This window comes from Balaenoptera ricei, chromosome 14 (genome assembly GCF_028023285.1).
Source record: "Balaenoptera ricei isolate mBalRic1 chromosome 14, mBalRic1.hap2, whole genome shotgun sequence".
In the NCBI taxonomy this organism is placed as follows: Eukaryota; Metazoa; Chordata; class Mammalia; order Artiodactyla; family Balaenopteridae; genus Balaenoptera; species Balaenoptera ricei.
Window position 1 is genome coordinate 52,086,155 of NC_082652.1, and position 14,413 is coordinate 52,100,567.

At 45.1% G+C, this 14,413-nt stretch overlaps 1 protein-coding gene across 11 annotated transcripts in view; it reads left to right on the top strand.

The window, feature by feature from the left end:
* The window catches only part of FHOD3 (formin homology 2 domain containing 3), a 505,109-nt gene that overhangs the window by 452,223 nt on the left and 38,473 nt on the right, over positions 1-14,413 (top strand). For all 11 annotated transcript variants that reach the window (XM_059895637.1, XM_059895638.1, XM_059895639.1 and 8 more), the window contains 3 exons: positions 7,920-8,102; positions 9,785-9,904; positions 10,652-10,813. In XM_059895637.1, coding sequence (XP_059751620.1) covers positions 7,920-8,102; positions 9,785-9,904; positions 10,652-10,813 — 465 coding nt within the window. The remainder of the gene's footprint in view (positions 1-7,919; positions 8,103-9,784; positions 9,905-10,651; positions 10,814-14,413) is intronic.

The window sequence follows — 14,413 nt, forward strand, 5'->3', positions numbered from 1 at the left end:
GCTGGAGAGGAGGTGGAGCCCGAGCCCTGGAGTCAGGCCATGCGGGACAGCAGGTCAACAGAGCCAGGGAGTGAGGGCACGTGGCAGACCGGGGAGGGTGTAAAAAGGAGAGAGCAGGTGACAGTAGGCAAATACAGAGAGGGACACTGAGGCAGCTGCCAGACAGCGAGAAAGAACGGGGAAGGCCCAGCCTCAGTGTGAGGCACCTCCACCCTGGGACGCACGGAGCAGCAAGAGAGAAGAACATTGGGCAGGTGGGAGCCGCCAAGCGGGACGAACCAAGTGCAAAGTGTCTCTCACATAGGACAGACAGAGTAGTAGGCCCTAGCGCACGTTCTGGCCATCCTGTTTACTTCACAGGATCTTTTAAAGACTGCAAAAGCTTCAGATTCGTACATAGGCTCCAAATGCAGCCAGGGCCAGCTTGATTGAAGGAAAAAATGACAACTTCCCCTTTTAAAAATATTTCCCCTTCTTGCCATGAGAACTTGGAAGTCCATCAGGAGAGGTGGATGCCTTTGGTTTTGCCTTTGTTCTTTCCTGAAATGTCAGTCTCCCTGGGTGGGGAGAGTTTCAGATACAGTAAGTTATTTAGATTTTAGAATGAATCAAATTATTTTTTCCTTTGCTGACTGGTTTCCAGCTGAGCACCTTTTCGATCCAGGAAGGAATGATGGCAGGTACAGTAATGATGACGGATATAGGAGCAGCAGCACAGCTAAACTTGACTTTCCTAGGTTTCCTCCTGTGGCCCAGACACCAGGTAGGTGCTTCACACAGATGCTCATCAGAACCTTAGTATTATGTTCTTCATCTTAAAGATGAAGAGCGTGAGTTCCAACGTTTGTCTGTGTCCAAGCTCACAAGCCAGTAAGAGGTCGAGCTGAAATATGATTTCTAGAGCCTGAGTCTGAAGTGCAATCCACAGGCCAGCCCTGGCGGCGGCCAGCCCAGGTGGGCTCTCTGGGCCTGGGCTCACCCACCGAAAAGAATAAGAGGGAATCTGAAAGGGGAGTGAGAAGATGCATGAGGCAACGCAGTCCACATCACAGCGCTGCCTGTGGTTTTCCTCCGGGAGTAGCTGGCATGTGAAATGAGGTACAGTGAGAGGACACAGCCATAGAAAACACTGCCTAACCCTTCCTGAGAGCTTATTGTGTCATGAGTGCTCGGTAAATTCATATACAGTCACAAGGCATGGAGTTACACATTTTTACCACAGTTTTTGTTGAAAGCAAGGTTTCTCAACTGGCACTATTGCCATTCTGGGCTGGACAGTTCTTTATTGTGGGAGCTGCCCTGTGCATTGTAGGGTGTTCAGGGTCCCTGGCCTCTGCCCACAAGATGCCCGTGGCACCCATCCAGGGGTGACAACCAAAAATGTCTCAGCCTTCATCAATATACCCTGGGGACAGAATCACCCTGATTGAGAACCCCTCATCTGAAGCTGCCTGGGCAAATCCAGAGACTGTGTATATTTTCAACTCTTGTCAGCTGTAGCTGAGAATCCAGAAGAAACCAGTCCTTGTGGGGAAGACAGAACCCAGGCCCTCCCAGCTGTTACCTGCTGTCTCTGGCCACTGATCCCAGGGGCCCAAGGGGTAGAGATGGTCTTCATCCATGTGCAGAGCTACTCCCCCAAAACTTATTGTCTAGGCTTGTTGTTCAAGAGTTAAGTCAGGGCTGAGAAGAGATGTAAGTTGTGTCCTTACAGATCTTTACTAATATCATGTCCAGCTTATGCCCAAATGGCCTTTTGCCAAACCGTCTGCTTCTTGGATGCAGGCCCTGTAGCGTGGCACCACGGCTTAATGGGGTCATTCGAAATGAAACCTCTGTGTACCTGGACGTGATTAGGATGTATTCACTGACATCCTGTTTGTCAACCCCATGTTTTGTATCTGGTTCATCATGAAAACCCATGGGAGTAAGTAACTTCATTAAGGAAGTAGTTTTTCATAAGAGTATTAAATTTTAGAATATGATTTGGGGGCATCTCTAAGTATTATTAATGATATTTTCCCAAGTAAAACATCGCTGAGGTATCACAGATGGAAGTAGGAAGGGTTTTCGTTTTTCTCCTTGCTTTTCTCAGTTTTAGAGTCTGTGTTTACTCAGAGAGTAACACAATTGAATGGCCCCAAATGACATTTAACTTGGCCCTGCTTGGCTGCCAGGCCAGTCAGCATCCTAGAAACAGAAGTTCCCTTTGGCCGCCTGTACAAAACTACAGTATCTTCTCAAGCAGTTTGTGTTGGGGAACCCCGTCCATGGGTCCCTGAGTGAGTGCTGGACACGTGCAGATAAGCCTGAGCGCAGGAGCCCATCGGTGGGTCCACAGTGCCAGGAACCAGAATGTCCCAGTGACTGGGCACCTTAGCCACACTGGTAGTTTGTGGAATCGCCATGAGCATGGAGGTGGTGCTGGAAAGTAGGAGGAGCCCCTGGGTGGTTCTCCAGCACTGCCTTGGTTGATCCAGCCTAGCTTCAGGCACTGCATCTTCATCTGTAAATTTGGTGCATAATTTCTGCCTTACATGCCTCACTTGAGTAATCATAAGAACAAAAGAAGATACTATCAAGAAATAAACTTGAGAAGTTAACCTTTAACCTTGAGAAGTTAATTAAAAAAAAAAAAAAACCCCTCCCTGAGATTAAGTGCATGAAGAGAATGCCATTGTCTCATGAGACTGCAAGTTGCATCCAAACTAGCCTCAGCCATAAAGGCTCCAACTTTCTGCTGTTAGATTCTCATCCAGAGTCATAGCCAGGGTTCTGTTCAGAACTCAGGAGATATGGGGATACATGTATATGTACAGCTGATTCAATTTGTTATAAAGCAGAAACTAACACACCATTGTAAAGCAATTATACTCCAATAAAGATGTTAAAAAATAAAAAGAACTCACAAGACATGATAATTACTTAGTATGGTCTCATCTGCAGGTGAATGAGATGGCCAAACCCCAAAGCATTTGGGTCCGTAAAAAATAAGTAAGACTTACGAATTTTCATCTGAAATATGATTTTCAGATGCAAAAGCAAGCATACTTAAAGCAGTGCTGGAGAAACACTATCTGGAAGAAAGCAAAAAAACACTGAGATTATTATGTCATGGGCCTGTTTGATGTTTTTCTCCCTGTGAAACCAAATGGTCATCACAGAAACATCAGTAAATCTACTGACATGGTAAAGAGCAAATTAAAGGTATGCTCATTCCCTGTCATCTGCTCATGGAAAAAAGGGGCCATCACCTCATAGGAGGTAGCGTTGACCTCCTGTCCCCGTGTCTTACGGCTATTTTTATTGTCAGTGATGTGTAAAAAAAAAAGTAAAATAAACTGGCAGATGGCAACCTCATAAATCTTCAGTAGTGAACAAATGGTTTAAATTAGAGAAAGGAAAAACAAAAGTGTTTGATTACTTTCCCAAAGGAAAAAAGCAAACAAAAATCATCCCAGGAAAATGCCTTCTGAAGAAGGGGGAAAAGTGTTGACAACTTTGTATTTCGGAATTCTTGTACATGCTTAAAACAATTTGAGCATTAAGGAAATTAAAATACAAATTCTTAGTTAAGTTTTTCTTTTGAAAACCAGTTAAGTTCAAATGCTGGGTGTTTTGGAAGAAGTGACATCTGCTTGGATTGTTTTGGTCCTTTTTAAATGCCATCTGTGTGGGTAGGTGGGGTCAATAGCATCAGCCTGTGGGAGAACAAGGAGGATTGTCACTGAATGTCTCCCCGGTGCTCCATTCCACCCACATAATCTGTGTTTGGGGCCGTGATGAAGAGGATGTTGGAAGAAGAGGTATCTAGGGCTCACCACCTGTGACCTCACTCTGACCACAGCCCAAAACAGGTCTTCAATACAGTTTGGCATCACTGACTTCTGATGAACTCCTGAGACAGTCCTCCCTGATAACACTTTCAGAAGCCTAGGTCAACTACTACCCCACGCAGATACATCCTAAGGCACAATCGTGTAGATATCTGCATGTTTGCTGATTCTGGTGTCAAGTGTCCAGTCTTTTATTTTGGCTTTTTTTTTTTTTAATTAATATAGAGTAAAGTTGACTTTTGGGGGGGGGGGTCCAGGTCTATTGAGTTTTAAAACATATGTAAATTCATGCAATGACTACTGTAGTCAAAATTCACAACAGTCCCATCTCTCAAAAAAGCTCTTGTGCTGTCCCTTTCTAGTCACACCCTTAACCCACCCCTAGCCCCTGTTAATGACTGATTGATTCTCATCACTATGGTTTTGTCTTTCCGAGAATGTCATATACATGGAATCATACAGCAAGTAACCTTTTGAGTTTGGCTTCTTTCACTCAGCATGATCGATGCCTCTGAGATTCATCCAAGTCGCAGTTTGTATCTACAGTTGGTCCCTTTTTATTGCTGAGTATCATCGCATTGTAGGGATGTACCACTGGCTGTTTGTAAATATAAATATTCACCCGTTGAAAAATATTTAGCTTGGTCCAGTTCATAGCAGTTATGAATAAAGCTACTACAAATACTCATGTACAAGTTTTTGTGTGAACACTGTTTTAATTTTTCTAGGGTAAATACAAACGGAATTGCTGGGTCATGTGATAACTCTATGTTAATCTTTTGAGGAACTGTAACTTGTCTCTTCATTCTCTTAACAGTGTCTTTCACAGAGAAAAAGTGTTTAATTTGGATGAAGGTTAATTTATCAACCTATTCTTTTTTTGTATCATGTCTCGGAGTTCATTGCATAACCTGTGCCACAGAAATTTTCTCCTGTGTTTCCTTCTAAAAGTTTTGTAGTATTATCTCTTACTTTTAGATCTATGATCCCCTTTGAGTTAACTTATCTAGAAGGTGGAAGGTTTAAGTTGAGGTTCACTTTTTGCATATGCATTCCAGTTGGTCCAACACCATTTGTTGAAAACACTACCATTTGTCCACTGAACTGCCTTCACCCCTTTGTCAGAATCACTGGGCCATATTTGTGTAGTCTATTTCTGGATGCCCCGTTTTGTCCCACTGGCCTCTGTATCTATCGTGCAGCCCATGCCACACTGTCTTAATACTGCAGCTTTATTGTAGGTCTTAAAGTCAAGTGGTGTGACTCCTCCAAGGGTATTCTTTTTCAAAATTATTTTGGTTTGACTGTTTTGGTCCTCTGCCTTGCCATATAATTTTTAGAATCAGCTTGTCTATATCCACAAAAGATCATGCTATTTTGTTTGGAATTGAGTTAAATTTATACATCAATTTGGGAAGACTAGCATCTTGACTATGTTGAGTCCTTCAGTCTGTGAACACTGTTCCTTCTCTCTTCATTTAAATCATCTTTAGACGATTAGATTGCTTTCATCAGCATTTTCTACTTTCCAAATGCAGATCCTACACGTGCTTTGTTAGATTCATACCTAAGTATTTCATTGTAAATAGCATTTTTTAAAAATCTCAGTTTGTAATTGCTCATTAGTAATATATAGAAATAAAATGGACTTTTTTGTATATTGACCTTATATTATGCAACATTGTTTAACTCATTGTTTCATAAGTTTTTTGTAGATTCCTCAAAATTTCCTATGTAGACAATTATACCATCTGTGATGGGAAGAGTTTTATCTTTTCCTTTCCAATCTGTATGCATTTTTAAAATTTTATATACCTGGCTAGGATTTCCACACAATGTTAAATAGGAATGGTGAGAGTGGACACCCCGTCTTGTTCCCATTCTTAGAGGGAAGGCATTCTCTCTGTCACCATTAAGTATGAAATGAGCTGTAGGTTTTTTTATAAATGTCTCTTATCAGGTGGGGGAAATGCCTTCTATTACTGGGTTGCTGAGAGTTTTTTGTCATGAATGGAAGTTGAATTTTATCAAAACTTTTTTGAGTCAATTGAAATGACTGTGAATTTTCTTGTTCACACTGTTAATCTGGTAGATTAATTGCATTGATTAATTTTTTTCATATTGAACCAACCTTGTGGCTATTTTTAAATATATTGCTATATAAAATACAGCAATAGATTTATATATCTTAATATATTGGCATTTATTTATATACTTTAAAATATTTTGTTAAGGATTTTTGCATCTGATTCATCAGGATATTGGTATGTAGTTTTCTTTTCTTGACTAGACTAACTTTGTCTGGTTTTTGTATCAGTGTCATTCTGGTTTCATAAAAAGAATTGAGAATTGTTCCATCACCTGTTGGAGTTCAAGCCACAGATTCTGACCCACCTTCTGTGGACTGTTGTTCCAGCATCAGCTCAGTTTTCAAAGTTTTCCAAGACCAGTTCAGGTCTCAAAGTCTTTAATGTGCTTTTGAAGGTCAGATTCACACATGAACAGCTCAAGGAGAACTCAGAAGTTCTTAAACAGCTTTGTGCCCTTGCTTTGCAGGCTCTTCATGTTTCATGACCTCCCCACTGCTTTCTGGTTTTCTGGGGCCTTCCTTTTTAGTCCTCCAGTGAAAGCTGGGGCTTTAGTTACCTCACTTTACCATGCACTTGCTATGGCTGTGCCCATGTCTGGGGCCAAGCAGAGAGAAGATAGAGAAGAAAAGCATAAGGGGTTTGCCCCACCTCTTGGGACCACAGCTCCACTGACTGGAGAGGAATGTTCCCTCCACCTGAGTTTTAGGAACTGCCAACCTTGCCGCCACCGCTAGGAGACCCTTTCCCACACCTTGAGTCAGAACCAGAGGGCTCCCCTGGCGTTCTCTCTGTCTGCACCTGATACCCTCTTCCAGATTTTTGGGCTACCTGAGCCCAGGCTAGGGGATACCAGAGGAAAAATGGTCAACTCATTACCAGTTCAGTTGAACTTTCAGTTCTGGTCTTCTTCCTCAATCCACCTACCACTATTTCTTTTTTTTAAGTCTTCAAGTAGTTGCTCCATGCCTGCTGTCCAGGGTGTACAGTTGCATTTAGTGGGACAGAGAGAGTATTGCTTACTCCATCTCCCCCAGAACCGGAACTCCTTCCCACACTTTATCCAGATGGTTGCTATTGTAGAGCAGTAACCAAAGCCACTTAGAATTAATGAATTAACATAAGCTACTGAAAAGTATGGCACAATGTGTATTTCTTTGCTTTGATACTCTCATTTGATAAATGAAAGAAAAATAATGACACCTTTCCTTTCGTAATGTTGTGTGTTAAATGTCACGTGATGGGAATTTTTACCTTCTTTTAAAATGTAATCACTAAGGAATTTGAACTTATAAGAGTCATAATCCTTCTGATGCCTGTTTGCTCCCTCTGCCTTCCACAATTGACTTTTACCAGAAACAAATAAAAGCAGAAAGTGATACTCTTTCCATTAGTAGGTAAGTATTGCTCTTTATAAGTACCATCATCATTTTTTCCTCAATCAGACTTGAGCTTGATGTTAAGATGTTTTCACTTCTATATAAAATTTGAAATATACTTGAAATATTTAAAACAATTAAAGTTATAATGTGGCCCACGTACAAAATTTAGTGTGAGCTCTTGGCAAATGATTTATTTTTGTAAGCTCTTAAATTAATCTGTGAGAAGATTATATTCTTAACAGGTTTTACTCTATTTCTTAGGGAACAGGGAGCTGTTCTCTAATCTTCTATCTTATTCTTTCACCTTTCTCTCACCCCCCCATCCCTTTCTTGCCTAGAATGTCCTTCATGTACAAGACCAGGAAATTTAAGGCAAGTTGCTTATGAAACAGGAGATTTAAAGAAAGAGAAAGAATGTTAAAACAAATGAATGTAAATTTAGATGCTACGTAGGGCTTTTCTTCTCTAAAGTTTGTTTGGTATATAGCAGCTGTATATGATAAGAGCACTGACAACAGAATATCTCTACTACCAGGTTGGGAAGTTACCATATGAATTTGGAAACATCGAAGGGTCCACCACTAAGAATATACTGTATCATTCCATCTTTCCAGAAAATTCTAACCATGATTCCCACCGAAGAAGAGAAGCAGAAAATCCAGGAAGCGCAGCTGGCCAACCCTGAGGTGCCCCTGGGCAGTGCAGAGCAGTTCCTCCTTACACTCTGCTCCATCAGCGAACTCTCGGCTCGGCTCCACCTCTGGGCATTCAAAATGGATTATGAAACTACAGAAAAGGTAAGCACTTAGGAAGAAAGGCAGCCAGTCCTATGCCCCCAGAGTTGAGAACGTTCATTTTTTTAACGGTAAACATAGTGAAGTATTCCTGAGACAGGGTTTGAAGGGTGAGGGTTTGATCGTGATGGGGTCGTGTCTACACCGAGTGATGAGCAGCCTACCAGTGAGGGCTTATTCTGCAGTGTCTGTCTGGCACCAGCCTCAGATACTTGACTGTTTAAAATAAAAAAAACAAAAAAACTATCAAATGGTTTTCTGACTCTATATGCTCATTGTAGAAAATTTAGCCAATACAGAAAGACACAATATGGGAAGTGACTTGCAATCCTTCTATCTGATGATGGTCACCTCACTGCCATTGACTTTGGCAACCAGCAGGTCACTGGGTCCCTTTGAGAGAGTATCGCAGTAGAAAATCTGAGATGAACAGATTGCAAGAGGTTGAGAGGAGAGTAGAAGGAAAGGGACCTTGACAGTGAAAGCATGGGAACACTCATCCCGAGTAGAAAGTGGAAGAAGCAGGTGTCCTCTCTGGATGGGTGAGAGGTGAGTATTTTTTGCAGGCTGAGAAGAAGGAACCATGGAGAGGACAAGGGAGGGATGGATGGTGAGCTGGAGGTGAGCTTGACTGAGAGCAAGTGCCCGGAGGAGGTGGAGAGGCTGTGTGGTCTTCCTCTTTCCGCAAAGGAGGGAGCACGGTCCTTTCTGAGGGCCAGGCAGGTAGCAGTGGGCTAAGGCTGCTTCAGGAGGGAACTGCTATATTTGACTCCATTCGAGAATCAGGCAGGGCTGAAGAAGCCTAGAACTGCTAGGGTGACATGGTTGCAGAACTAGTCAGCATGTTCAGGTGATTTTTCTGGAGAAAAGTGAGGTAACTTCAGGGAGAAAACAGGTCATCGAGTCAGCCTTGGCTGGGGACTGGGAGGGCCTGCCTAGCAGAAGCGAGGCTGGAGAGAATGAAGCTGAAGCTTCTGGCTTTGGGGTCCATGCTTGGGGAGAGCCTCAGTGAGGACGCTGAGGTGGGGGGGGGGGGTGGTTACAGAACAACAAGACAGAGGGAAGGGGAGACCAAGGCCATGAGGCTACAGGGCAGGCTAGACACCCGAGAGAGTGGGAGTTATGAAGAAAGCTGGAGTAATGAGGACGATGGCCTTCTAGAAAGTAACCCAGGCCAAGAGGTGGCCAGCCACAGAGTGCCTAGAGGGGAGGTTAGGAGACCTGGGTCCAGGGACAGTGAGACCACAGTTTCCAGTGTCATCTGCCTGGGAGGAGAAAGGCAAAGAGGAAGACTGGTTCAGATGCTGAAGGAACATGCAGGTGAAGAGTTTCATAGACATCAACCATGATCAGAAGAGAGAATGGGAGGAGAGTATGACCTGAGTGTCCTGCTTGAGCTTGGGAGATGGGCAGGAACAGGGGAAGACAGAGCAGATGTGACCCAACCAAGCTCCTGTGAGCCACAGGTACCCAGTTGGTCTCCACTGAGGAGACTTTGGGGCTAGACTTTTTCCTGCTGCCTTTCCGCTCTTTTCCACACCTGGGAGCATGTGCCCATCACATGGGATTGCCTTATACTGGGAGAACTCCACTGGTAATGACCTTGTACAAAAATTAAAAAGAACAAAGTAAAACCAAAATTTACGCTCTCTATCACCTTCTTCTAACTTTTTTTTAATTGAAAGGAAGTGGCAGAACCACTTTTGGACCTGAAGGAAGGAATAGACCAGTTGGAGAACAATAAAACCTTGGGCTTCATCCTGTCTACTCTCTTAGCCATTGGGAACTTTCTAAATGGAACTAATGTAAGTCTTTCCCATCCCCTTCCTCACAAAATCCCTGCCCTTCACAAAATCCCTGCCCTTCTCTTTCCAGTGGAGGTCGTACCTCTGGTCCTCCAAAGCACAATTGAACAAACAATTTTTGTGTTTTTTGGTGAAAATCTAGAAGTTTTGTCCTTAAAATATCAGGGCCTATTTATTCAAGCCTGTATCTTGCTATAAATAAGAAAACTTAGAAAAATAAGCACTTTATTCCTTATGAAGCTTGGCTCCTCCCAAAATTGACTTTGGAGCTATTTTCTTCTACCCTGTTTTTTTCTTTTTCTCTTTTTTCCCCTGAGCTTATCACTTAAATATTTATACTCATACACATTATAAACAAACTTTTGTTTGTTTGTTTTAATGGCCTGTCTTCGGCCAGGAAGTAGAAAAGCAGCAGGGAAGGGATTAGGGAAGTTGTAGATACCTACATGGCAGAGACCCCACCCCCTTCGCCCCATCCCAGCACCCTGATTTAGGAGCAGAGCCCTGGGATAGTCCGTGGCTGATGGGCGTGGTGGGAAAGGGCTGGAGGCTCATTTTGCTCTCAGGGTGGCTGGTCCGTGTGTGATCAACTAAGGATGATGGAGCGTGTGGCCTGAGATGCTTCAGTCACAGAGGAACTAAATATTGGGCTCCTTCAAGAGAGCATTGATTCTAACCATTTGCGCCTTTCTGAGAACCTGCGTGAAACTTGTTCTTCCTGTCTTTTATTTAATGTTCCCCAAACAGGCCAAAGCGTTTGAGTTAAGCTACCTCGAGAAGGTTCCAGAAGTCAAAGACACCGTGCACAAGCAGTCACTTCTCCACCACGTGTGCACCATGGTGGTGGAAAACTTCCCGGACAGCTCTGATCTGTACTCAGAGATTGGGGCCGTCACCAGGTCAGCCAAGGTATGTCCGGGGCTCGGAAGAGCGGGCGTGCCTGTCCCCAGAGGCTGGCTCTGCATCAGTCATCTCTGCGGAGCACAGGCTCTGTTAACTAAAATGCCCAAGTAATGCTTGCACCCCCTGCTCTAGAGTTTGTGAATAAAACTCATCTCATGCCACTTCTAATGGACTTTTGAGATCATTTTCCCATCTCTGGTTCTCTGTCAGATTCTTTCCTGCTGAGGTATGTGAAGCAAGTCTGCCATCCCAGGCAGTCCTAACCCTGGCGTCCCCTGTTCAGCTGCGTTACTCACCAGGCTGGCTTCTCCAGAGCAGTGAAATCACCCAGCTGGTTTTAGGTGGGCAAAAATGTGCAAAATTGCAATTTGGCTCCTCCTCAAACTTCCATAGGACCCTGCAGTGAGGTGTGGAGCCAGGAAACTAAGGGCACGCCTGGCCCCCTGACCCCTACAGATTGGCCATGCCCATGATCTTACACCGAGGGAACAGTTTTATAGGGCTGTAAACAGCGTAGAGCATTGGCCCCTCAGCTGCAAGCTCTTAAACTTAGTGCAGAGTTAAAATCTTCATGAGCTTATGGTTTAGTCGTAAGAGCTGGACAGCCAGCTGCCCCCGCTGCAGGAGCATCCCTGGGGCCAAACAACCCCAGAGGGATCCCGAACACAACAGAACTGGGAGATGTAAGGGTCTTGGAAGCAACAGGGAACTCACAGGGAGGGGCTTCAGTAGGGCCAGGTCAGTGTGTGGAAGAAACTCCCAGAAATACAACCCGGCTGGGGAGCTGAAAGCAGAACAACGTTTAGCTCTGAGACACGTTGGAATCTAGTGTGAACATAGGAGAGACTGTGGTGGGCAGAGGGGGGAAAGGGCTTTGCTAGGTTCCCCTTCAAGGAGCTTTCCCTCTCTCTGCCTTCCCCCACAGAGCTGGCTTGGGGACCTGGGGCCTGGGACCCTGCTTCACCTGTCTCAGGCCAGCAGCTGCCAGGTCCACTGAGCTGGGTGCCCTGAGCCAGCCTGACGGTGGCCCTGCCTTGAGGCAGAAACAGGCAAGGCCAACGATCCCGCAGCTCTGAGAGTGGACAGACTTTTCTATTTCACAGGGGCTCTCTGTATTTACTCTGTGCCAGGCACTGTTCTGAAGTCTTTAGAAATATTACGTCAGTATTCCAAAGGCCCTTCTGAGCGTCCCAACGGGGGTCTTCTAGGTGCCGTATGAGCGCCTTCTCAGAAGACAGTTTATTAGTAATAATTCTTGAGATAGAGTCTGCCTATAATTCTTGAGACAGGGCTTCTGGATCCCCTTCATTTGGTCCTGTTTCCAGAACAAATCAGTTCCCTTTTTACAAATCAGTAGTGCTTTGTTCTTTCTAGGGCCTTCTGCTGGGTGGAGCCTGCTTGTGATGACAGTCGCCCTGGCCTAGGGGCCCTGACACCAGGCTGGCCCCCAGTGACTGCCCTGGGCCCCCTCAGTATCAGGCCTTTCCTTGCCTAAAGACTGGCTACACAAGCCAGAACTGCAGGTAGCTTCTCCCCATTAATCTCGGCAATTACGAAGGATGACTATTGACCCAGGTCCATGTGACTTACAACAGGATGCAAAGAGGGCATCTACCACCACTTCTTAGCCTTTACTCCCAAAGTTCTGGGGGGCTTTGAGGGGCTCTTATGTGTAGACAGGTACAAAATCAGCTTCAAGGACCCCCAGCCCCAGCTGCATTCATTCCGTCCCCTGGTGTGTCACTTTGGGTGTCATCACTGCAACCCCCGAAGAGCAGGTTACTCTGGCATCTGGAAGAAAACTGTCCCACCAGGGGCTGGTGGAAATGAGTGGAGGTGGGCATAGCTCTGGCTGCTCCTAGAGGGGCGGGGGGGGGACTCACAGGCTTGTGCAGAGTGCTGACAAGTCACGTTAGCTTTCAGAGAGCAACAGTGAAGTGTGATCACTGACTTGACCCCATGGCTTCAGGAGTGGAGGCAGGTGACCGTGTAGGCGCTTCTTCCTTACATTTTTACCTGCATGTATTAGTTATCTACAGCTGTGTGACAAATCATTCCAAAAGCTAGTGGCTCAGGATAATGTATTAGTTTCCTAGGGTTGTTGTAACAAAGCATCACAAACTAGGTAGCTTAGAAAAACAGAAATAATTTGTTCCACAGTTCTGGAGGCCAGAAGTCTGAGATCAAGGTGTTGACCAGGTCAGTTTCTCTTGAGAGAGAAATCTGTGCCATGTCTCTCTCCTGGCTCCTGGTGGTTTGCTGGAAATAACCCCAGTTTCTGCCTTCATCTTCACATGGTGTTCTCCTTGTGTGTCTATGTCCAGATTTCCCCTTCTTATACAGATACCAGTCATATTGGATTGGGATCCACCCTACTCCATTGCAACCTCATCCTAACTTAACTAATTACATCTAAAATGACCCTATTTCCCGATTCGGTCACATTCTGAGGTACTGGGAGTTGGGACTTCAACATATGAATTTTGGCAATAGGAAACATTATTTCATGAGTGGTTCTGTCTCAGGTTCTCTCCTGGGGTTTCAGTCAAGCTGAGGCTGCAGTCATTGAAGGCTCGACTGGGGCCGGGAAGTTTTTCCCATGGTGGCTCACTCATCTGTTAGTTCTTAGAGAGAGGACTCGGTTCCTTCCCATGTCGGGCTCTCCCAGGGCTCTCCCAGGGCTCCATGACTTCACAGATGGCCTTTCCTCAAATATGTGGTCTGAGACAGAGCACACAAGAGCTCCAGGCAGAAGCTCTTCCCCATTTGTGACCTAGCTTTTACAGTCTATTCGTTAGAACCAGGTCACTAAAGCTGGCTCACATTCAAAGGGAAGGATTTTAGCCTTTACATTCTGAAGGGATGAGTGTCAAAGAATTTGCTGTTAACGCACCAGACTACTCATACTGTGTGTTTTCCCTACCCCATCCCTTCTGCAGCCCCGGCTCTCGTCCCTGAGTTGGCCCGCTCCACCCCAGACTAACTTGATAAGACTTGACTACCTCATAGCACAGTTCCATGTCCTCCTACACATGGAAGGTGGCCCATGTGGAGCAGTCCTCAGGAGAGGGCTTCCTGGTGAGGACTTCCTTCTCACAACAGAAGGCCAGGCCAGCTCTCTCCCTGGGGTGGAACTTTTTAGGGACAAACCTAGGCTTAAGGCATGACGGTTGAGAACTTAGACTCTGGAGCCAGAGAGATGTGGGTTCAAATCCCAGCTCTACCACTAACCAGCTGTGTGCCTCTCACAAGTTCCTTAACCTTTCTGTGCAACAGTTTCTCCCCCATGAAGTGGGGCCAGTTACAGAATCTGAGGCCATGAAGTAACTGTGAAGACTCGGATCATGGTGGTTTCGTCAGCCCCAGCAGGCAGCCAGCTGAGGCAGCCTTCTAGCTCTCCTCAAAAGATGCTACATTAAGCTCCACCCTCAAACACCTTTTGGTCAAAGGCTCTCCACCTGGTTTCCATTGGCAGTGAGGTCACTTTTTTCTGCCACTACCTTTAAAGGCTCACAGTGGATTCTCTTCCCTGAAAACCATCTCTAACGTGGTTTCTGCCCGACCGCTCTGTACCCACTGCAGTGCTGGACAGGCATCGCCTGGTTA